Genomic DNA, 25,555 nt, shown 5'->3' with positions numbered 1-25,555 from the left:
TAACACCTGTTTACCACCAGGGGGCAGCATGGGACGCCCAGTAGTAAATACATTATATGTGACCCTGGACCACAAAACCAGACTTATGGGTCTTTTTTAAAAAGTGTTGAATAAATAAGCTTTCCATTGATGTATGGTTTTTGTTAGGATATGACAATATTTGGCCGAGATACGACTATTTGAAAATCTGGAATCTGAGGGTGCAAAAAAATCGAAATATTGAGAAAATCGCCTTTAAAAGTTGTCCATTTATGTTCGCGGTTGTGCTGCATCCACTCACAAAAATAAATGTTTGATATATTTAAGGTAAGAAATCTTCAAAATATCTTCATGGATCATGATCTTTACTTAATATCCTAATGATTTTTGGCATAAAAGAAAATTTGATCATTTTGACCCATTCAATGTTTTGTTGGCTATTGCCACAAATATACCCGTGCTACTTATGACTGATTTTGTGGTCTAGGGTCACATATTATATTATATTATATTATATTATATTATACACGTTTTATTTAGCCTAGTAATAAATGTAGTCATCTCAATGTAGTCATCCCAGTCATCTCAATAGCAAAAAGTGTCCTAATCAACCTGAATTTATCTCTATATGTACCGTAGCCTACTAATAAAAACAAAACAAATCTTAACACACACAAAATATAACTAAAATATTCTAAACAATCACACTGCCATAGAAGAGCCATTTTTGTTCATCCAAAGAACCTTTCAGTGAATAGTCATTAAAATAACCATTTGTTTTCTTAGTGTGAAAAACATTTTAAAGGCATAGTTCACGCACAAATTAAACTTTTGTCATAATTTACTCACCCTCAAGTTGTTCCAACCCTGTATGAGTTTCTTTCTTCTGTTGAACACAAAATATATTTTGAAAAATGTTGGTAACCAAACAGTTGATGGCACCCATTGACTTCCATAGTATTTTTCTTTCCTACTACGGAAGTCAATGGGGTCCATCAACTGTCTGGTTACCAACATTCTTCAAAATATCTTTTGTGTTCAACAAAAGAAAGAAACTCATACAGGGTTGGTGAGTAAGCGATGACAAACGTTTCATTTTTGGGTGAACACCCTTTAATAGGGCTAAATAACCTTTTTTTCCGAACCGTTTGTGCAATGGAAAGATTCCATGAATGTTAAAAATTCTTCGTGGAAACTTGTGTGGTCTTTAAAGAAAAGCACCAAGTAACTCGTGGTTCAAAACAAACAGTGTCATTTATAAAAACTATCAACAAAAGGTTTCGCTAAAAAATTTTGGGCAAATGTTTCTTTATACTTATTCCATTATAACAAACTTTACATAATAGAAAATGTCTAAGTTACATTCCATTCCCAGTTTCCATGACAATATCCTAGTAACCATTGTAAGCACACAAAAACGCTGAAAGGGCAACTTCCGGCTGGTGTGAACTATAAATAAATAATTCATCCCGCGCGTTAATTAAACCAAGAGAGCGTTTGAAATGAAGAAAAACATCGGAGCCGTAAAGCAGGGGGGCAAACAATCCCCGCATTAAAATCATCGCTATATAGGGCAGACATTACAGTGAGGCTCAGGCTAGCCGGAGAGAGCTAACAGTCACACCTGCTCAGATCTGCCCGTGCGCACTGCACACTGTAAATGCCCACCAGCATTTATTACCAAAACATCCATCCCATGCTGTAATCTGCGAGTGACTGCATGAACCTCAGCGACCATGGACTCTAAGAGGGAAAAGGACAATGGTGAGTAGCTAATTATAAACGGTGTTTTAAACCTTAGCGCGTGCTAGCCGCAGTAGCTGTCCACACACTGTGGTGCTGATTCACAAAGGTACATCTGGGACTAAAATTACATGTATTTTTATTGGATATATTTTGCGGGATATTTCATTGGTCTGGCAGCATAATGAATGCAGCCTTGCATTATAATTTCAGTAAAACAGCATGGCGTCTCCTTGAGGGAATTACTCGCTTGTTGCTCCGTATGTGCACTGAATTAGGGTTCATTAAACACATGCTTCGCCTCTGTTAATTAAACCAACTGTTGGTTACCAACTTTTAGTGTATTTAAGTCAATTCAGTTAGGTTAAGTGAGATTATTGTTATATTTCTATGATTCTGCACCTTTTTAGAGTACCGGATTACAGGAAACCAATCCCATAAACATCCCAAGTGTTGTTTTAGTGTTATTTATAGGCTGTACTTGTTTTTATTAATATTTTGAATTAGCTTTATTTTTCATATTTCCCGTTTTCATTTTCAATTTAGGCCTAATTATTTTGTTATGTGCTTTTGTGTGTGTATATGTCAGCATGAAAAAATAATATTTGCATTAAACCCAGAGGGAGCTGCGGCTGTAATCCAGTCTTTGAGAGTTAAAGAAAAGCGACACATAAAAGGAGATTAAAACTGTAATCACCATGAATCTTTTGAATCATGTAGAGCCATATTTATAATCTCCCCACAGAAAATACTGAACCCACCACAAAGAGCTTTAATACTGTTCGGACATTTTCTTCTTATATTCCAGATACAGAATGTGCAAAGATCACCACCGTGCTCCTGAAATCCCGCACTGGGGAGTTCGATTTGGAGTCCATCTTGTTTCTTAAACTGAGGAATTTAGGTAAGACAACATTGTAGTGTCTTTGCTGAATACATTCTCACAGTCGCACATAAACACAATCTTGCTTTTGTTTTTTGGCAGGAATTTATGATCTTGGATGTATAGGAGAGTGTGTAAACCTGGAGAGGCTGGACCTCTCTGGAAATAACATCACAAATCTGGGGCCTCTTTCACCTCTACGAAGACTTCTCGTTCTTAACTTGTCAGCTAATAGAATCTCAAATTTAGGTAATGATTATTTCAACCTTAAAGAAGCTATCAGTAGAATTCAGAAAGCCTTGTTATTAGCAAAATCGGTGGCTGTTAAATGAACTGCAGCCAGCAATTTATGCTAATAAGAGCGATGTTTAGATGAATATGTAAATATGTGCAGCACGCTTTCCTCTCAATAAAAAATAAACACACAACAAAAATGACAGTTAGGAAAGCCTCTGATCATAGCGATGTGGATATGTTTGCACTAGCTCTGCAATTCATCATGTCGACAGATGAGGTAATTAAATACACTATTGTGATAGTTTAATTATAAAGTATATTTGAGACTATAGACTAAATAGATCTGGCTATGTGAGACACTAGTTTGAATTAATCCATTTTCTTTTAGCTCTTTCAGCATTATCCTTTACATTGTAATCATTCATTTCAATTGATTTCTTGGCATTCATTTCTAATGATTTTCCTGGCAAAAACATTTAGAGTTCTTTACATAAAAGTCAGCCTACGACAACCTAGGAAGTCTGGGAAGGTCTCGTTTATTATGTTTCGTTACAAGCTGTTCACACATTGGCAATAAAAAAGCGATTAATAGGTGAAATGTATTTTATATAGACCCTTTAATCTGATTACACTGTATACAAAAATCAGTGCTATTATATCTGACTTTTAGAGTTGATCATGTCTCTTCTCAGAACCCCTTTCCAGCTGTGAAAGTTTACAGAGTTTGAATGTTGCTGGTAATGTGATACCGAGGTAAGCCATCTTTTTTAGCTACTCATATTTATCTGCTCTCCTATCCACCTTTCTATATGATACAAATTGATTTGCACCTACAGTGTTGATAATGTTCATGCACTCAAGTCTTTAAGAAAGCTGGAGAGCATCAGACTGAAGGACAACACCTATAATTACACCAATCCAGGTAAGCAGGTTTCTGGCTTTAATTTAATAAATCTTGTTAGCACTCAAAACATTTCTTCATTCTTATTTATTTTGCTACAGTCTGCAAGAGTTCATCATACCGGGCTATTATTCTAGAAATATTCTCAAACTTGAAAGTGTTGGATGGTGAGTTTTTCATTTTATTTAGCTAAACACTCTTTTCAGAAAATGTTGTACTCAGTCTAGCAAGTTATCATGTTCTCTTTTAATGTGTTATTTAAGGTGAAAGGGTGGTGGGACGTGGAAGTGACTTATATCAACTATGCAAAGACATTGATGATACCATTAAAGGTACTTGTTGGAATTTAAAGATTTTAATAGAAAAACTGTCACTTGTGATGCACTTGTGTTTCATTTTGTACTGTGCAGTTTTGTGTATAATATGATAATATGCTTAGTTAACACAACAGAAAAATTGAAACGATATAACATTTTTTGGGGTCAAACATATTTGATTAATTAGTGCAAGTTAATTTGACAGCCCTAAAAATATACCATTCAAAAGTTTGGGGTAAGTACGATTTTTTCCCCCAAATAAATTAAAACTTATATTTAGCAAGGATGCATTAAATTTAACTAAAGAGACAGTAAAGACATTTAGAATATTACAAAAGATTTCCATTTCAAATGCTGTTCCCTTTCTGTCAGTCACATTTGACGTTATGTCGACTGATAAATGGGGTCTCACTTGGGAGCCCCAGATCACCTCTGAGTTTTAGAAAAATGGACGAAATGAAATTGGCGAGTGGAATTTGCATGCCTAGCCACTCCCCTGTACATACGGGTATATAAGATGCATCCATACATTCGATTTTTGCTTCGTAGCTAAGTGGTTGCAAACAGCGATCACTCTTCCAGTCGCCATAGCTAAAAGAGCATTATAAAGAGTAGATTGCTGGAAGAATCGATGGCACATTCAGCTGTCTTTCGCCAGTTACTGAGTGCACAGTTAAGTGCAGCGATTCCCCCCTGGGTGCTTTGTTGTAAACGAGCAGATGTCCCTAAAAGAGCGAGCAAGCGTCTTTTTAAAGATGGCTTTCCGTCCGTGTATTCCTGGATGCGGTAATTTCCTGGCCTCGACTAATGGCCATGATCGCTGTCTCATGTCTAGGGCGCAAGCATGCTGGGATGGCGCTCTTGGATGGTTCATGCCGTCATTGTGAGACTATGACCATGGCAACACTGCGATCTGCTGTTACCCAGCCCGGTTCCTCTGCACTGCACAGGGCCACAGTGGTTAACACTCTGGGACATCATGATCATACTTTCATGGCCTCCTCCACTCTCACTACCCTCGATGGTGAGAGTGCGGGGTACGTGGAGATTCCACAGGTGGAGCCTGCAATTCCGATGCACTTGTGCCCGTAAAGTGCCGCCAACTGGAGGAACCGTCTGCGGCTCCCGTCCAAGGCCTGTAAGCTGACGTCACCCCTGGATGCTAAGGCTCACAGTGCCGCTGGACAGGCCACCTCCACCCTGCATGCAATGGCCATCCTGCAAGTACATCAGGCCAAAGCACTCAAATAAGTGCATGAGGGTAGTTCTGAACTGGGGCTGATGCAGGAAATGTGCACAGCGACCGTCACGGCGCGGGTCCTCGGCCAGACAATGTCCACCTTGGTGGTCCAGGAATGCCATCTCTGGCTGAACCTTGCAGAGATGTGGGATGCCGATAAAGTGCGCTTTCTCAGCGCCCCCCGCAAGATGGCTTCTTCGGCGAGACTGTAGAGGACATTGTCCGGCAGTCCAAAAGCAGACAGAGGCCATCAGACACATCTTGCCCTGGTGTGATACCACCACCACCTGGCCGCCGAGGACTGGACCCCAGTCTGCTTGTCATCGAGGGGTCCTCCTGCTCCGGCACTGCCAAAAACAATATCCCGGTTGCAACGTTGAGCCCACAGCAGGAAGGCGACGCAGCCTGTCCCGCTGCTAAACCCCCCAATGTCCATCAAAGCGGCCTTGAGATGGACAACCCAGAGATGGAGGAATCTTCTCTGAAACTGGAGGTGGTGATCGCACCACTCCTTCCCCTGGAGGAGAATCTTTTGTTTCATTTAAAAGAGTTTATTTCTGTTCTTACAGACCCCAAGCATTTTTCTTTTTCTTAATATATTACTGAATAAAATTTTACTTCATTACTTTTAAAAATAATGATTTTTCTCTGCATTTATGAGACTCTGCCTACATATCTAAATGTTCTATAATTATTATTTTCTCTTTTATTTGTAGCAGGCATGTATAAAAATGGCCAACTGCCTGAGATGCCAGAGACCAAACCTTGGGTGGATGATGGTTTTTGGGAGATAAAGAGATCAAATAATGCCATTGTTGATGAAGCTTATAAACAGTTCAGTGGTATGGGCTAAACTCATGTACATTAATCATAATAATTTTCTAAAACATTCTTTAAACACACCATCAGCAGTCACACTTCCAAAGCATTGATTTAATATGCTTTCGGTAACCATCTCAACAGATGTTCTTCATGAATGCAGGCTCCTGAATAGTCGAGCAGCACATGTGATCTCACAAAACGAACGGACCTTCAGCCTCAAGAACCAACCAAAGCAGTATGCCGTTTGAATCTGGGAATTTCTCCATCTAATTATGTTTCCATAAGAATGCATCTGTTTTCCACAGCTTTTTCTATGTATTTTTAAATGTCCATAAGCTTGATGCATCACCGGTGCCAGAAATCCAAAATGCTCCGTGTTGCCTGCAGTGTGAGGGTTTAGTTTTTTGTAACTACACTTGAGTTCTTTCTGATTTACCACCATTTAAAGCAGTGGTTCTCAACCAGGGTGCTGCAAAGAACTTCTAAGGGGGGCTCAGATGACTTGAAAATAAGCTAAAACAACAACAAAAGATATGTCTTTGTATTTGGTTATTTTTATATCGAAGATACACAGATGAGCCAAAACATGACCATCTGTCTAATATGTTGTTGGTCCTCCACCTGCTGCCAAAACAGCACCGACCCACGAGGTATGGATTTCACAAGACCCCTGAAGGTGTCCTGTGGTATCTGGCACCAAGACCAGGATCAAGATCCTTCAAGTCATGTAGGTTGCGAGGTGGAGACGCCGTGGATTTTGGATTTTGGAAATTGTTGGTTCAGCAGATTCCACAGATGCTGAATTGGATTGACATCAGGGGAATTTGGAGGCCAGGGCAACACCTTGAACTCTTCATCATGTTCCTCAAACCATTCCAAACAATGTGTGCAGTGTGACAGGGTGCATCATCCTGCTGGAAGAGGCTGAAGGGGTGTACCTGGTCTGCAACAATGTTTAAGTAGGTGGCATGTGTCAAATTTATGTCCACATGAATGGCTGGACCTAGGGATTCCCAGCAGAACATTGCCCAGAGCATCACATTTCCTCCACTGACTTATTGCCGTCCCACTTATTGTGCATCCTGGTGCCTTCACTTCCCCAAGTAAACGGCACACATGTACATGGCTGTCCACGTGATGTAAAAGAAAACAGGACTCATTGGACCAGGCAGCCTTCTTCCATTGCTTCAAGGTCCAGTTACGACGCTCGCGTGCCCATTGTAGGTGCTTTTGACGGTGGATGAGGTCATCACAGGCACTCTGATTGGTCTGTGGCTATGCAGCCCCATACGCAGCAGGATGAGATGCATTGTGTGTTGTGACACATTCCTCCCATAACCATCATTAACATTTTGTGTGACTTGTGCCACAGTAGACCTTCTGTTGGCTCAGACCAGACGGGATAGCCTTCGTTGTCCTTGTGCATCAATTAGCCTTGGGTGACCAACACCCTGTCACCGGTTTGTGGTTTGTCCCTCCTCAGATCACTGTTGGTAAATTCTCTCCACTGCTGACTGGGATCAACCCACAAGCCTTGCCGTTTCAGAGATAATCTGACCCAGTCACCTTGCCATAACAATTTGGCCCTTGTCAAAGTCACTCTGGTCATTATTCCTGCACAGACCGATCGGTGTATGACATCAAAGTACCACGAGAGCCACTTTCGCTTTCGCACCGGGTAGTTCTAGGAACTTAGCTCTAGGAACTAGCCACCAGGGTGGTTTCCCCGAGAACTAATGGTTCCCTTAGGAACATTTTCCTGGTTGCATTAGCACCGCCAGTAGGAACTCTGAAGTGACGTAAGCCACGCGTGTTGTTGTGACTTATTTTGACAGTGCGGCTGACCTTTATTTTGACAGCGCTGAGAACGCCACCCACAGCCTGAGCACACAGTGCTCGCATTCTCCGTGTTCATTAGTTTAAGATCTGTCTAACAGTCCTGTCTAATACGATATTAGATAGAACTGTTATACAGAAAGTAGACAGTATATGAAAAGGCATTAGCGTATGCTGTGTGGTTTATGTCCAGTGTTACTAGCTGAGCAGAAATACATAATCATGCTTCGCTTGGTCTCCTCAAAGTTGCATTGGATTTTTCTCCTTAGCGTAAAGTTTAAGAGGTCCATCTATCACTGTTTTCCATGTTCGTAGAGTTAGTTTCTGGAGAAAATATATAGGCTATAATCTGTGTGTTTACACAGCTTTTTAAAAAATGGCGGGTGCTGGTGTTCTGCGTGCGTTTGGCCAATCAGCATACACTAATGTCACTGGTAGTTCCTATAGTGCTGGTTTAGACCCTACTCTGAAGTAGGAGCTAAATTAGTTCCTCCAAAAGGAGTTCCTAGAACTAAAATTGCTCCTAGTTCCTGCGGTGTGAACACGCCAAAAAACGGGTACTTCCGCCTTGTTTGCTTACCATCTAATCTAGCTAGAACTTGATTTGTGGCCTTGTTAAGAGATGATCAATGATATTTGCTTCACTTGTGACTGGTCATAATGTATTGGCTCATCAATGTACATCTTTCTAGTTATGTTAAGCTCTAAAGCACTATATTTAATTACATTGTGAGTGATGAGGGCCTTCAAGTATCGTTGGGGACAATAGGGGGTCTTGAAGTCAAAAGGTTGAGATCCACTGGTTTAGAGAGACTGATACTGCTGTAGTTACCCCTAATCCAATTTGATCACTGTCTCAGGATGTTCAGAATCAAGACAATTCCTCTTTGCACTCCTAAAACAATGCTGTATTTAACATTATGCTTTAAATTATGCTTAAAATGCTGCTATTTGTATATTCCTAATGGTAATGCACTTATTGTGTACCATTAGTATTGTTTATTAACCACTTCTGATGCTTTCCCATGTTGCTCTTCTTGTTTACAATTTTTAGAGAATGCTTTTTGCCTTTTTATTCTATGCCTAATGTGGAAAATGTTTTGTACATTGCTTGTTTTCATATGGTATTTCTTTTTCTTTGCTCAAGCAGCTTTTTGTTTTAAAATACATCTAAATTGTTTGACATATGATCAGCTTTGCATCTTTGCATTTACATTTTGTTGGATAAAGTATGGTACTTTCATGCCAGATATCCCTGTGTCTATGTTTATTCATCTTACAAGTAATGTAAATAAGCTGACTAGTAAAAAGACTGATTTCACAGACAGGGCTTAGAGTAAGCCAAAGTATAAGTTTATTTTTGAAATATGAAAAATTATCTACAGTCTTTGATTAAGCCAGGAGTAGGAAATCATTAAAATAGGACATTAAGTAGCTTTTATAAATGTGCCTTAAAAAAAACACAAAAAAACAAAACAAAAACCTGTTGTGCATCTTGAAATAAAACGATGCTTTCAGTTTAGACAGCTTAAACGTGCATTTTAGTCCGAGTATTTAAATGGTTAAATGGTTAAAGTGAATGTTTACTCAAAAACAAACATTCTATCATAATTTACTCACCCACACATGTTGTTCCAAACAAAGTCGTTCTGTCTTCCATGGGATACAAACGGCAGAATGACCTGAATGATCCCAGAACTTTCATTTTTGATTGAACTATACCTTTTATTTTGCACAAATAAGGTATAAAATGTCGTTGTGAACACATTCAAGAAAACATCTCCATCTTGTGGTCTATACATGCATCGGTCTAGTCAATACATACAGGCACTAGACGTAAAAGTTGCCTACCTTATGAATTCTTTTCTATCCTAAAGGTTACTCACTCACTAAAAAAAATCGTTTTGATCATGAGGGGAGAAAAGTTACGTTGCAAAAAAAAGAAAAAGGGGGAAAAAATGTACAGTGACATCCAGTGCAGTAGGGGGAGTGCAACAAAAGCATGTACGTTCATGCTGAGAGTTCTCATCTTTACAGCTACATGCAGATCAGCGGGCCTGAACATATGGTTGCCAGGTAATTATCTAAATCCCCATTTCCCAAAATTTCGCATTTCTCCCCTGTAATTGTTGGGAACATTTGTGAAATAATATCAAAATTCATAAAGTATAGCTTACTCTAAAAATATGAAAGATTTTGTGATGCTACTTTTTTTATTGCAAGTATTTTTGGTCTATATATATATATATATATATATATATATATATATATATATATATATATAAACTGGGGTTTTCAAACCAAGAGGCCGCAATTAAGGTAGAGATCCACAAATATAAATGTGTTTAGAGAAACAAAGTGTAATTTTTGTATAAAAAAAAATACAAATAAATAAATAATAAAAATATGATTAAACTCACAAATGAAAAAATGAAATTCATTAAAAAAAACTAAAAAAAAACAATGCATGATGAGTAGAAAAACATAATAATATAGCCTAACTTAATAAAATAATATAAAATAAATAAAATACAAATAATTTGGTAGCCTATTTATGCATGAAAATATATTGCTACAAATTAAGGCTCTCGCACCAGGATGATGTCATATTTTGCGGTCCGTGGCATCTAAAAGATTGAAAAACCCTGCCGCAAGGTAAAGCACACTAGTCTAGGTAAAATCTGGCAACCCGAGATACTCACAGCGGAGGATGAGACACCGGATAGCTGCATTGAGTTAGTAGTAGTCGCAAGATCACGATTAGCACAGGATGGCTGGAAACGCATGGAGGTCAACGGTAAGGACTCTATTATGTGCCAAACCTCAGATTATAGCAATCCGTGTGCTGTTATGCCTGATATGACTGTGTACTATGCATGCAAGTATATACTTACCGTACGCTGAAAAAAAACAACGTTGCGTTGCATTAGAGATGCCACAGCGGCCCTGTACTGCATGCCCTTCACACATGCACTCAGGGGCGTAGAATTTAGTAGGGACGCTAGGGACGTGTCCCTACCAATATCCAGTGACACTGATATATCCTTAGCAATAATTTCGATCAAAACTTAAAATATATTTATATTGATGTCCCCGTCCCTACCAATTTCAAAATCAAACCTACGCCACTGCATGCACTTACATGTTTAACACATTTAACAGCTCCCAGTCAACTCATATACTAGTCGTTTAACACATATGAGTGATGAGTGTAAGAGAAGTTAAGAGAATAAGACCATGCGTTTTGAATCACGCCCGAGTCAAACGCCACAGATGTTCAACACCACTGCAGTCATCCCCCCATCCACACATTATTGTGTTTAATAGCCCAAAGAGTAAATAATCTCAGTTAGTAAGGCAGCAAGGTCAGGTTGTGGTAATTTAAAACGACATTCTTGCCTTTTCAGCTCCTAAAACTTCTCGAGAGATTCGGCGTGCGGATAAGTGACGCGAGCGGGACTCCGGAAGTAAGACGCGCATCTCAGTTCAGTCAGTTAGCTTTAACCCGTTAGCTTGCAGTGGGTTATTATAGTCATTAAAGATGGCAAATCCGACGTGGACATTAAAATAGTCACGGTGAGATAGTTTATAAATGAGCTTAGCTGAGGAGGAGATCCATTAACGCCAACTAACTAACCAACCACCAGCTGGTGGATGAAGGTCACCTCGACATGTTGGCTTCATGAATGCAGTAACAAGAGCTGAATGTCACGACTTAATTTATGAGTTTCCCTTATTAACTTAATGTTATAGTTCTTCTAGAATCTAGAACATACAATCATGGATGTAAGTGATGATAAGGACATGACAAGCATGCGGAAGAACCGTTAGTGTCCTTCAGAAAGACTGGTGTTTAGCATACAATTATGGCTTCTAATGTAGTTTAGATTCATATTACTAATAAAGGATGAAATATAAAATAGCTGTGCATATGGTGGGAGACATTAGCTCTATAAATCATCATATAATGAATCATTATTTCCACAGATGGCTCTAAATGTGTTCAAACTTAAGCCACATATTTAAAATGTATGAGTGTTATTGCAAAATATGAAACACATTCTGGCATCTTAAAGAAAAAAAAGAATACTTACTAACGTTTCTCAAAACTAACTACTTTTCTTACAAGGGAAAGAAGCCTGGTAAGAAGGCACCTAGGGTAGCAATAACTTAGCCTACTATTGTCTTAATTTTGAATCTCTATATATTGTTTTATTATGAGCAATATTTGTATTTTGTAAGGGGGGTAGTTCAACCAAAAACTCCAATTATAGGTCAAAATTCAATTACTCACCCTCATGTTTTCCTCATCTTCGAAACACAAATGAAGATATTTTTAATAAAATCTGAGAGATTTCTGTCCCTCCAAATTAAATGACATTCATTCATTTTTGAGTGCCTTTCTGAATTAAAAATCATTTTGATATTTTTTTGCGGGAAATGTCCAAATACCTTTTGGTTCACCGTTTTATGGCATCGCTCTCTCACAGTACACTGCTTTCTCAAAAAAACAAAAAAAACAACAACAAATATAGCTGCAAGCAGCAATACGGGGCCAAGCCCTGCAAGGCAGAGCAAGCAACAGCCGCTGTAGCGCAATGCGGAGCCAGAAGAGCAAAACATCAGAAATTTAATGTACATCAAGCACAGTAAGCACATCAATTACAGCAGCACAGCTAGCATTTAAGCACCAACAGCAGTGCAGAGCCGGAAGGAATTTAAATTATTATTTTATACACAATTTCAAAGTCGCCCCACACTGGTCTCGAACCCACGACCACAATGGTTCGGGATTCATGACGCATGGTTGAACCACTTGCGCCACCCAGAGGACATGTTTTACAAAGCTGCAGAGGAGAGGCTTCAGTGTGTGAATGAGCACACAAAATCATGTTAACGAGATTAGCATGCTAAGCTAACTTAATGCTAATATAGCTTATGATGTGGTACATCCAATGCTGGCAAAATAGATATCCTCAGATTCGACATGACGCAAGGAATCGATAGACACCAATTTTATGATTTTGTGACAAACTGTTCACAAGTTACAGCCTCTGAACCAATTATGGGTTGACCTCATTAAGTTTGCGACATCATAACTTTTTTTTTCCAGTATAGCAAAAAAATCGGGGACAGTACTTTTATGCGGCTCAGTCCGAAGATCATTTGAGTACATGTTTGGACAAAATTAGACCAATTTTGAAGGAGGAGTAGCGAAAAAACTGTTTTACATTCACTCCAATATGGCGGCCAGTCACATTGTTGATAAATAACATATGAGATATCGTTGAAATCGGCATAAGCCAAGGAATATATTGACATAACGAAATCAAATTTCAAGCAATGTTAGCAAAAGTTATAAGCGTTTTTTCAAAAAACAATGATATCTCTGGAACACTAGGTGGCGCTGTGATCAAATTTCTCAGGTACCTTCGGGCCATGCTAATGATGATCCATACCAAATTTGGTGAAGAAATTTCAAATAGTTTAAAAGATATTGCAAATTATGACATCATTCAAAATGGCGGACACGTGGTACATCCCATCATGGCAAAATCGATATCTACGGATTTGTCATGACCCAAGGAATCGATAGACACCAAGTTTATAATTTTCTGACAAACTGTTCATAAGTTATTGGCCAAAATATGCATTTTCCATATCTCATGACCCGTAGGTGGCGCTGTTCCCAACTTTGGCATGGAACCTCAGATCATGCTTCCGATGAAGTGTACCAATTTTCGTTTCGATTGATCAAAGTTTGGCCGAGCTATAGCTTCTGAACCAATTTTGGGTCGACCTCGTTAAGTTTGCGACGTCATAACTTTTGATCAGAGAAGAATAAAAAAAATCGGGGACAGTACTTTTATGCGGCTCAGTCCGAAGATCATTTGAGTACATGTTTGGACAAAATTAGACCAATTTTGAAGGAGGAGTAGCAAAAAAACTGCATACTGTACTTTTCAAAATGGCCACTACTGTAATGGGCGGAGTCTTAATGTAAGATATTGGTTCTAATCAGCATGATGAGATGAATCAGGTGTACTAAGTTTCATTTTTCTAGATCAAAGGGTTCAAAAGTTATAACCATTTCAATGTTGAATTTTTGAACTGCTGGTGGCGCTATAGAGTTGGACCTAGAGACTCAAAAATTGCTACAATTACTTTTCATTACCATCACTACAAGTGTGCCAAATTTCATCATTTTCCTATGTATGGTTCATAGGGCTGCCATAGACTTCAAGAGGAGGAAGAAGAATAATAATAATAATAATAATAAGAAAACTAACAGATACAATAGGTGCCATAGCCCCTTCGGGGCTTGGCCCCTAATTCCTAGTAATGTCCCCATCAGATATGCTGTCTTTTTTTGAGGGGTTTGCTTTAAAAAAAATACTTGTCATTTGTGTTTGATGATCATCAGTGATCAGTAGCGTTAATGTTTTAGGCTGATTTAAACTGAATGTTCATACTTGAAATGTTGACCATGCAGATTTGTGAAACTACACCCCTCATTTTACACCAGGGATGAGTAATAACTAACACCTAATCACGTAGATAATTGGCAAAGATTTGCATTGGTTTAATCTTTTGGCTTCAGGATGGTCCCTGGTGTAATTCACCTTCTACATGCTTGTCGCCTTAATTGGACTTGCTGCATTTTCTGTTCAACAAAACACTTAAAGTTTGCATGCAGAGTTAATGGGATTAGATTAAGTCTGGCTCAGTCTAATTAACTGCTTAAGCTACTGTGTTCGGCAGTGAACATCAGCCATAGTGGCAGTCGCATTAAACGCAGCGCTTTTTAAAATCGCATGGCCAGTAGAATGTTTGGGCTTTGTGTATTGGGTTGGGTCAGCTTGATTGATCTTCCAGTGTTATTGATCTGTTTGTACCTTTGAAATCGCCTCTGCAGGTGTCCCGTGTAATAGGAGCCATAAAGACTCAGACCCCACAGCCCAGAACCTTCTCTAGAGGGGTAAGTTGAATTTAACTCTCACTGCTGTACCATAATTTGTGATGACACAGTTACAAATTAACTCAACTATATGTACCATGGTAATCCCAAAAATGAAAATTCTAGCATCTTTTACTCACCCTCAAGTTGTTCCATACCTGTATGAATTTTTGATTCTGCTGAACATAAAGAAAGATATTTTGAAGAATATGGGTAATCAAACAGTTGTGGGGCATCATTGACTTTCATATTATGGAGAGAAAAAAATATTATGGAAATCAAATGTTCTTCAAGTAACGCTAATAGAATATTCTGTCAAAGTTATCTAGTCTTTTATAATGTTCTCAGGCAAACGTCATTCATAACATCGTCCATGGAGTTTTTTTCTGAAACGGTTTACTACTACGTATTTCAGAATGTTAGGAGAACATTTAAAAGTAACATTTCAATAATGTTTGAAGAATGATACTGAAATGTTTCTCTAACGTTCACAGAACCAAGAAAAAAAAAGACATTTTCTAAAAACTGGACGTTTTTATATTCAGAAATAACTTTTATATAACTTAATTGGAACGTTAGCAAAACATTCTTAGAACATCTTTTTCTTAGCTGGGAATGATGCATATGAATGTAGTTTGTGGCCCAGTTTGGTTGGTATAATGTACATGTTCACTTTTCTTTAACAGAATTTCAAAACTTAATGTAATTTAAGTACATCATTTGCCCCAAACCAGTTTTTTTAAATAAGTTTTAATATGTTAAAGCTATTAGGAAAATGGAATTTGATATCAGAAATTTAGAGTCAATTATATAGTGACCTTAAGTGTAGAAATAGTAAAATGTTCTAAATAATCATCAATATAATAAAAGGGATGGTAAATGGTCATTTACATATCCAAAAGGCAAGTACTTGGAAAAGCTTAATGCTCAGCTTTGGGGTAAGCATGAATCATCAAATATTAATTTTGCAGCCTGCAGAAAATATGTAGTTGTGCAAGTTACACACAAAAGGCGTTGGCTTTTTGGCACTAGCAACCGTATTCAAAACATATGCTGCAAAATAATTTGAGTTATTAAAAGTTGTTCTGGAGACATTAGTTATCAAGCAAACTTGATGAACTTTAGCACTTTTGTAGTGAAATCCTCAAATATATGTAGAAGCCTCAGAAAAATAATGCCAGATTGTGATACTTGTGAATAATTTTCCAATTTCCGATTATTTTATTTATTTATTTTTGTGCTTTATTTTGACAGATTCAAACTGTAACGTTAATTCCTGGAGATGGAATCGGTCCGGAGATCTCCACTGCAGTAATGAAGATATTTGAAGCAGCAAAGGTACGGATCTGTTGTTTTACTCTTCGGGAATTCAGCTTAGGCTGCAAGTTGCAACAAGTGCATTGGGCGACTATTATACTCTTAACCCCTTTTGTGCACTGCTTTCAGTCTTAGAAGAGAATTCAGCACATTTGTGTAAATATTTGCCCACAACTTGAATAGTGCAGTTGTATTTAAAGTCACCTTGAATTCAAAATGGAAAATTCTTGTTTTGTTTTTAATGGAATATTGTAGGATTTATTTTAAATGATTTATCCATGCACATCATTATCTTTTTAATTTGTGTGCCCTTGTAATCTTTAACAAAAATAACTTCCCCTCCCTCTTGTGACATCTAGTCAAGTCAAGTCACCTTTATTTATATAGCGCTTTTTACAATACAGACTGTACAGTGATAACAGGGAAATAATGCAACAAAGTTTGTTTTGGCTGTAAAGCAGCTCTTGAATAAAATAGTGTCATCGTCCAGCTCAGTTCAGTTCTCATACAATGGTGTCAATGCAGGCAGATCAATAATATTGTTGAATGTTAAGTGTCCCCAACTAAGCAAGCCAGAGGCGACAGTGGCAATGAACCCAAAACTCCATCAGGTGACAGAATGAAGAAAAAACCTTGGGAGAAACCAAGGCTCAGTCGAGGGGCCAGTTCTCCTCTGGCCAACGAACGAACAGTGTATGATTATGATTCAGGCAGCATTACAGGTCAGAAGTCAGATTGGATCGGAACATTCAGAATATTTATCCAGTTCCATCTGGTTGAAGATCAGATTCATAATGCCGATATGGAGACGGGTTTGTTGAGGATCTGTGCCACTGGCTGCCGTATCGATGAGGCCTTCACAGGGGAGAGTCTAGTTGACACAATCTCTGCTGACACTTCAGGGCTGCGTTGTGGTCGAGTCTAGGCGCAGGTCCATAATCTGATCTGGATACGGCCCGGATACGGCCCGGATCCGGCTGACTACGGTAACCTCGGGATAAACAGAGAGAGTAATATTGGCATAGATGCCATTCTTCTTAAGTACATCGGGTGTTATAGGAAGTATTCCCGGTTCCGGCTGACCTAGTTTATGCAGACTAACAATCATTTAACTAATTTGAATCATAGAAATTGATAATATGTATGCCAGGTTAAAGAGATGTGCTTTTAGTCTAGATTTAAACTGACAGAGTGTGTCTGAGGGCAGGACAACCTGTCACTCACATGAGATCGACCAATAGCAAACCAGAACCATCCAATCAATTCCTGATGGACAAAATCTAATTCTCTTTTTCGAGAAGCCTTTTCACTCGGATATGTCACAATAGGGAAGAAAATACTTTCGCAATCTTAGTTTCATGCCAACTTTAAAGCTACATTGTCACCTTTTTTCTCAATCAGGCCCCTATTCAGTGGGAAGAGAGAAACGTCACCGCCATCCAAGGTCCTGGAGGCAAATGGATGATCCCTTCTGAGGCTAAAGAGTCGATGGACAAAAACAAAATTGGGTTAAAAGGTAAACTTGTCGACTCTCTCACATCAGTCGAACCATTACAGTGTTAACGAAACTCACACTGTCAATTTCGATTATATTTCAGGCCCCCTGAAAACGCCAATTGCTGCCGGACACCCGTCCATGAACCTGCTGCTAAGGAAGACCTTCGACCTGTATGCCAATGTGCGTCCTTGTGTGTCCATCGAGGGCTATAAGACGCCTTACACCGATGTGGATCTGGTCACCATCAGAGAAAACACAGAAGGAGAGTACAGTGGGATTGAACACGTGGTATGTATGTGCGCCCATCTGTATTTCAAACTATTTAATCTAACTCAATCAAACCAGAGCTAGTTGTTCTTATTCTTTTGATTTCTGCTACAGAGATCTGCAGTTGCAGGAAAAAGTATGTGAATACTTGGATATTTTACGTGGATTTATGTATTATTTAAAAGGTCAGATCCAAATCTGATTTCCAATTAAGTCACTCCAATAGACATTATCTGTGTCCGAATTTGCATACTATATAGTAGGTACTTGCTTTGTGACCGTTAAAGTACGTTCTATATAGTATAAAAGAAATTCAGATGTACCACATCCGTCATGTAGTCACTGTCATGTGACCTACGGTGTCAATTGCATCGCTTCACTGCCATCCACAAATCCTCTCCTGTGGCCTCATGGGATAGTAAAGTGTCCATTGAATGCACACTTCAGGATCTAGACGTAGTTAGGACTGGTTCACACATAACAGGTTTTTTGAGACTCAGATCAGTCGAATGAAAAAAAACCCGCAAAGGTCTAGAGATGTTTTTTTTTTTTTTTTTGCGCAAAAGATGTGAGCACAGTGGTCAAACACGTCCATCTAGTGAATGTTTACTTGGAAAAACAATGAAAAAGCAGAGTAGTGGAATGGAGACATTCGTTCTGTCTATTTTTCGCCTACTGTTTTGTGAATACTTTGAATTCGGGCATACTAGTTGGCTCACATACTTTTTAGTTGAACTTTTAGTTGTTTTTTTTTGCCTACTATAAAGTATGGAATTAGGCATATTTGAACGCAGTGCATTTTTTATTTTGGACCATTCATCATTACTAAACTGATTCAGTTTAGCAGTATTCCTGATATTTGGTGTGAATCGCTGTCTTAAGGTCATGCCAAAGCATTTCAGTCAGGTTGACATCAGGATATGGGGTTCATGTACTTTTTCCTGCAACTATATATACATTTATACCCCTTTAGTTCTTTAGGCCTAGTATACAACAATAGGATGACATTTGACCTTTGAGGTCATGATTGGCACCCTTCACAAATGTCAAAGGTCATGCTATTGTCATCTAATGCTATCTTAACCAGTTTTTCGCGCAGTGCTAGCGGGAATTCAGTGGGCAAAGCTCATATTTCAGTGCCGTTTATTCTTTAGGTAGGTGCCACATGGTTGTTATAAATCTGTTGTCTCTGGTCCCACTCCATAGTGTGTCAAAGCGTTACGTGAAATGACCTTCAGGTCGTCACATTCCATTCATTTGATCTTCCCTTTGTCTGTTCACATCATTCAAAGTTTAAACATGTACACTACCATTCAAGAGTTTGGGGTCAGTACAATTTTTCTTTTGGATGAAATAAATAGATTTATTTTGTAAGGATGAATTCAAATTAAATTGATCAAAAGTGACGGTAAATACTTTAATAATTGAACTTTCTGGTCATTAAATAAATGTATCATGGTTTACACCAAAATATTAAAGGGAAAGTTCACCCTAAAATGAAAATTAAGTCATCTTAAGTCATTGGTTACTCACCCTGGTATTGTTCTAATGCCATATGCCCTTCTTTCTTTTATGGGCCACAAAAGGAGAATTAAAAAAAAATTATAATAATGTCCCGCTGGCACTCGTCCATATAATGGCAGTGAATAGCGAGAGGCATCAAGCTTTTTAAAAGAAGACGCAAAAATATCACTGAATGATCCCAAGCGTCACGTATTTAAAAATAACATTTCTTGAATTTTCTCAAAACCCCTAAACCTTTGAATGGCAATGTATATGATTTGGTTGTGTACATAAAACCTTGAGTTGCCTTATAGATCAAGTCTATTGAATGAAACTTGTTGTGCAAAACTTAAAGGTAGGGTAGGTAATCCTGTTCAGAAACATTTTTTTTTATACTGGGTGAAATGGTCCTTCCATTCTGATAGTAGTCAATACATTATGTGTTCAGAAAAAGGAATGGAAAAAATCTGACCTCTGTAGCAGCTGCAGGACAGTAAAAACTCTGACCAATCACTGCCATTCGGTGCGAATGTAAAGAACCAATCAGATGCCTTCATGTCTCGTGCCCGAGCACCACTGCGTGCACAGCCCTGCGTGCACTCATCATCACATGTCACCGTTCCCGGAAATATTCAGCTCACTACACCGAGTAAGCAGGAGTTTGCGGCACAATGGCTGAGAAAATGCAGCAAAAAGTACCAATGCCAGCTTTGCTACTTTGCTAAACTACTTCCTCGGACCCTGCCCGCACTCTTGAACGACCTCCTCTGCTTTGTCCCCGACCCCGGAGTGGACCTGTCCTCGAACCGACGATGCGGTACTTGTCACCGGAGTGTAACGTTAGTCCTCATCAGAGTCAACAATGTTTTCATCATGGAAACTCTTACATGTAAAACACCATATATGTTATGACTCTTACACGAAATTCACCTTCATCACAGTTTAACTGATGGTAATGGAAAAACGTGTATCAATGCAACCTAGCTTTGCCTTATAAATATAGCTCGTTACCTATAGCCTAAATATAGCTCGTTACCGAATCAAACAAAATATATTTTAAACTTTACCAGTATCGATATGCTAGCTTGATAGTGAGTACTAAAAGCCATCATATTTGTTTATATTCATAGGGATAAAGTTAGGTATTTTATTACATGTGATTCTGACATGATGTCACTGCATGCACTGCGCTCCTTCCTCTCCGCTCGTCTCAGGTAAATAATAAATGCGTCTTCAGCTGAGCCTGAGCGTTTGGCGTCGCGCGTTCATGTGTTTTGGGGGCGTGGCTTTGGAAGGAGCCCAGAAGGGAGGGGGTGGAGTGAATGGAAATAATGACCTGTGTTTACAACAGTCGTGAGAGGTCTACAGACACTCGATTTTTATACTTTCTTTTTCAGAGTACTTACATTTTAATTATGTATTGGTATATAAAGACAGTTTAAACAAATTTGGAATGTTTTTTTTTCTGAACAGGATTACCTACCCTAGCTTTAAATCTTTGTATAGCAGTACACCAATAGTTTTAGCAGTCATCATATCTTGCCCCTTTTTATGAACTAACCTGACTGTTTTTTGAAACCTAAACTGGGTTTTGTCAAGATAAAGTGGTTTGAACAAAATCAGTTGTGGTTACCACAATATTAAATGTGCTCTATTTTCACCTGAATCAGATTGTGGATGGAGTTGTGCAGAGTATTAAACTGATCACAGAGGATGCCAGCAGACGCATCGCAGAGTATGCGTTTGAGTACGCCAGAAATAACCAGAGAGCCAGCGTCACGGCTGTTCACAAAGCCAACATCATGTGAGTTTCACCGGACTAGAAATGTCACAAATCACACAGTAAATTTGTAGCTATGACAAATTATTATATAACAGAAGTTTTTTTTACTGGTAACAAATGTCTTATTGGATGTCAAATAATTTTAATATATAGAGATGCTGAATTCAGTGATGTCTTCTAGGCGAATGTCTGACGGTCTGTTTCTGCGGAAGTGCAGAGAGGTTGCTGAGAATTTCAAGGATGTGAAATTCACAGAGATGTATCTGGATACAGTCTGTCTCAATGTATGTATACAAGACAACTTCTTTCATTAGGCCTCTTCTACTCATCTTGCAACTGTGAAATGCTTTTGATGTGCTTCTTTTAATATATATATTATTATTATTATTATTAATTTTTTATTTTATTTGTTTATTTATTTATTTACCATTATTTAGTGTAATGGTTCTCAGTAAAATAAAATCGAACCATACCGTTCGGCACGCACTTGCACCGCAGTTCATCTTAAATCTGACGACGCATCTATAATATGGTTTATTGAAAATAACAATGCATAAAACAGACAGACAAAGTTCTGCTAATGTATATTCTGTCGATGGATACACATTCTGGGTTCCCAATACATTACAACAGCGATGACCGAAACAAAAAAACATTGACAAAACTTTGGGCCTGTTTAGACCTGATCACTTCTTGCATTTTACATTATTCATAGTTAACATATGACCAGGGATGCAAACACATGTATGGTCAAAAAAGAGAGAGGTTATCGAAGCCTTCGCCCCGCGGTAAATATCCAGATACTTACATAATGTTGATGAATTTAATCCTTTGTAAGTGATCATTTTGCAGTGTAAGATTACAGTTAACACCTTTAAATATTACATAAATGTATTATTATGTATTTTTATTAAACTTAGTGAGTGTATAAATCAGCAGCAAAAAGTAATTCTTGAAAAAATCTGCACAGTAATTTGATCAAATCTAAACATGTTAATAAAAACAAATTACTATTAGAATTCTATAGAACTTATTAGAACTTATAAAATTCAATCAGGCAATCATACATTTCACAATTTTATATGTATATATGAATGTCAAGAATTCAGAAGTGTGTATATTTATATAGCCTACACTACACTACACTACACAGAAATAACATACAATTAAATTATGCTTATTTTAAATGTATTGTGCAGGCTAGGTATACAAAAATATAGGCTTTTAATAATCTTTCAGTGCGCAAAACTATGAAAATATGAAACGCTTCAAAACAGAGCGCACAAAGCGCGTATGCGCATCGCGGGCGCAGAATGATGTGCTCAAAGCAACATGGAGTCACAGTGTGCAGCGCTGCACAAGTGCGCATTTAAAAGTTCACGGCACAAAGCGAAGAAATGTCGAGCGCACAAATCCTAGTGTCTATCTGTCCAACAGTTTATTGATCATTTGTTTCTTCACAGTTTTAAATTCCAGTTATTGTGCTTTTGATGCCGATTTAGTCCTTGTGATGTGTGATCTAACAGGCACACGGTAGCGAGTCGTTTAAAAACAGCAACAAACTCCAACAAAATAAAGTCATTTTATGCAAATCCACAGCCTTTTCTCTACAGATCAAGCATTATAATGTGAATATCATATTGGAGAGAGGTTTACCGTGCTTGTATGCTGCTGTAACCGGACGAGGCGCGCGCGCTGTTTGAATACTGAATGGAGAATGATTGACAGCCGCAGAGGAGGGAAAACGAGTTTTCGTAAACTTTAATGATGTAAATAGACTTCTGTCCCTCACATTAAGCTATGAAATAGGCTTCAGATGAATTTGTCACCCAAACTGACGTGAAAAAAGCGGGAGGCGCCAAAAAGTGCGCTGTTTGCATCCCTGTATGGCAAGTTGCTAAGGCAACATTTCTAATTTCATTCAATTTAAGTTTTTCAAGTTTAAGTTTTTCATCTAATATTAAAATGGGAATGTTTAAGGTGCTGTAAGTTTTTGACTGTACTAAAGCATAAAAATACCATATGTTTGCAGTTCTTTAGGAAACATGCTGAGTTCACATACTCGTTTTTCTGAGAGAAAAAAAAAACTGCTACAGCCAGTTATTCTAATTTGAAATGTGCGTTCCGTGTCGGAATGTCTGTTTTTGTTTTGGTCTTTGCCATTCCGCACGTTGCCAATTTACCCAATAGTATTTCACCACCACAGTTTGCCAGTTGGCGGAAGCATATTACAGCCATGGAAGCCAGCGAACAAACTGGGTCAGAGATCGCAGATTCTACCCGACCTAAAAAGTCTCAGCACCCATCTAAAAATCTCTATGAACGGTAGCATATTAAAATGCGATATCATAAATCAACTCATAAAACAGTGTAAGGCTCATTGCTGTCCATTGTCAATTGGCTCGTCCCTGTCGTTCTCTCGCTGTCAATCTTACATGCTGCACCTTTAAGCACTCAGTGTATTGACCCAGAAGCAGTGTTGGATCAGTTACTCTAAAAAATTTAATAATTACTAGCTACTAATTACATCTTCGACAGTGTAATTAGATTACTGTACTAATTACTCTCTCTAAAAAAGTATTGCATTGCTTATTACTCATTACTTTCTAAATCCCAAATCAACCAGATGAACAGTACAAGGATAGACATGAAACTGCTCTTTTTAATTCTTTTAAATAAATATAAAATTACATAAATTATTCTTGACTTGACCAAAGTATTAAAAGGGAGAAGGTTACCTTAAAAACATACATTTTAACATTAGATGTTAAATTTTAGTGCTAAATACACTATTGTTTTATATAGAATTGTTCTATAGTTTATAAAGTATTTAATGCTATTACATCAGAAGTAACTAATTATATTACAGAAGGGAAAAGTAATTAAATTACAGTCATTAATTACTTGGTTATACATTGCACACAACACTGCCCAGTAGTCACTTTATTTTCATCAAATCATTAAGATCTTTGCATTGTGATTGTTCACTAGATGGTGCAAGATCCCTCTCAGTTTGATGTGCTGGTAATGCCTAATCTATATGGCGACATCTTGAGGTGAGTCGGCATAAAGCATCATATAATAATATTAAACGTGATATGATTATCTTTAGACTGCAACTCTCACCAGCCTTTGATTTGTCTTTCAGTGATCTGTGTGCTGGATTGATTGGAGGCCTTGGAGTCACTCCCAGCGGGAACATCGGAGCCAATGGTGTTGCCATATTTGAATCGGTATGTGTTGGATGCTGCAATAGCTTTACAATGGAGTGATCAATTAGTATCATTCCATTTATAATAATTATTGTTTTGTTTGTGTGTGTTAGGTACACGGAACTGCCCCTGATATCGCAGGCAAAGATCTGGCAAACCCTACCGCCCTTTTGCTGAGTGCCGTCATGATGCTGCGTCACATGGGACTGCACGGTTACGCTAAAAAGATTGAGACCTCCTGCTACGACACCATACGGGACAAAAAGGTAGGATCAATTATTAGTGATCTTTGGGCATGAATATGAATTTCCACCATCAAGACAGATCTTGATACTTACATCTGTGACCTGTTTTTATATATTCCAGCTTCTGACCAAAGACCTTGGCGGAAACTCTAAGTGCTCAGAGTTCACCGATGACATCTGCCGAAGAGTGAAGGACATGGAATGAGGCTTTTCTAAATGTCTATGTTTGGATCTCACGCCTAAAGAACTGACAGTCAAAAAAAACATGAAATTAATCTTCGTATCATTCTGATATCTGCGCACAATTCTACTAAGTGTCTGCATTTTTGTTTCTCCAGAACCGCAAAGCACTGTCTTAAATTCTTGTTCTACGGTGACTGTATTTGTGAGCTGTTTTAATCTGTCAAAAAGGAACTACATAATCTAAGATAAACCGTATTTATTGACTGGACATTTTCTCTGGTTTAATATTGCCTTTGTCACATGACAGGAATAATCTTGTCTAAGTATAAGGGGCTGAAATACATACTTTTTTTGTCTTTAAAGTGTGTTAAATCCGTTAAAAAAAGAGTGAATAGATGTTTCATTTTTATGCTTGAGCTTTTACATCAGCAATGAACTTTACATTATGGTTAACAATTAATATAGTTCAAACAGCTGTTGACCTTTGCTGTGTCAATTGTGAAATGACTGTACCATCAAGACATGACTGGTCGGAATATATACTGTACGTCTATTTTTTATGGGCAAATCAGCCTATGTCTTTATTTTTACAGAGCACTTTTATACGATCATTATAACACTGCATAAAGAT

At 38.1% G+C, this 25,555-nt stretch overlaps 3 protein-coding genes across 4 annotated transcripts in view; 2 read left to right on the top strand and 1 right to left on the bottom strand.

The window, feature by feature from the left end:
• Positions 1-11,465, bottom strand: part of cib2 (calcium and integrin binding family member 2) — a 37,985-nt gene extending 26,520 nt beyond the window's left edge. Inside the window, exon 1 of the mRNA XM_079859273.1 lies at positions 11,358-11,465. The gene's annotated coding sequence lies outside the window, so the exon portion shown is untranslated. The remainder of the gene's footprint in view (positions 1-11,357) is intronic.
• Positions 1,365-9,209, top strand: lrrc61 (leucine rich repeat containing 61). The gene is made up of 9 exons (XM_079859271.1): positions 1,365-1,743; positions 2,531-2,626; positions 2,708-2,854; positions 3,535-3,595; positions 3,679-3,764; positions 3,845-3,910; positions 4,007-4,075; positions 6,017-6,142; positions 6,264-9,209. The coding sequence occupies exons 1-9, from the start codon at positions 1,716-1,718 to the stop codon at positions 6,368-6,370; spliced, it is 786 nt and encodes a 261-aa protein (XP_079715397.1). The 5' UTR covers positions 1,365-1,715; the 3' UTR covers positions 6,371-9,209.
• On the top strand, positions 10,626-25,192 carry idh3a (isocitrate dehydrogenase (NAD(+)) 3 catalytic subunit alpha). 2 transcript variants are annotated; one of them, XM_079859269.1, is made up of 12 exons: positions 11,181-11,249; positions 11,366-11,425; positions 14,875-14,937; positions 16,171-16,254; positions 17,635-17,749; positions 17,832-18,019; positions 21,172-21,305; positions 21,466-21,568; positions 24,276-24,340; positions 24,433-24,517; positions 24,610-24,762; positions 24,863-25,192. In XM_079859269.1, exons 1-12 carry the CDS (start codon positions 11,196-11,198, stop codon positions 24,944-24,946), a joined length of 1,188 nt encoding a protein of 395 aa, XP_079715395.1. In that variant the 5' UTR covers positions 11,181-11,195; the 3' UTR covers positions 24,947-25,192. The 2 variants fall into 2 exon arrangements, with proteins under 2 accessions (XP_079715396.1, XP_079715395.1); XM_079859270.1 differs by lacking the exons at positions 11,181-11,249; positions 11,366-11,425 and adding an exon at positions 10,626-10,755.
• The last annotated feature ends 363 nt before the right edge of the window (positions 25,193-25,555 follow it).

Source organism: Squalius cephalus (assembly GCF_949319135.1).
Source record: "Squalius cephalus genome assembly, chromosome: 23".
NCBI lineage: Eukaryota > Metazoa > Chordata > Actinopteri > Cypriniformes > Leuciscidae > Squalius > Squalius cephalus.
The sequence above is the reverse complement of the archived record's forward strand: the minus strand, read 5'-3'. Positions and strand labels throughout refer to the sequence as shown.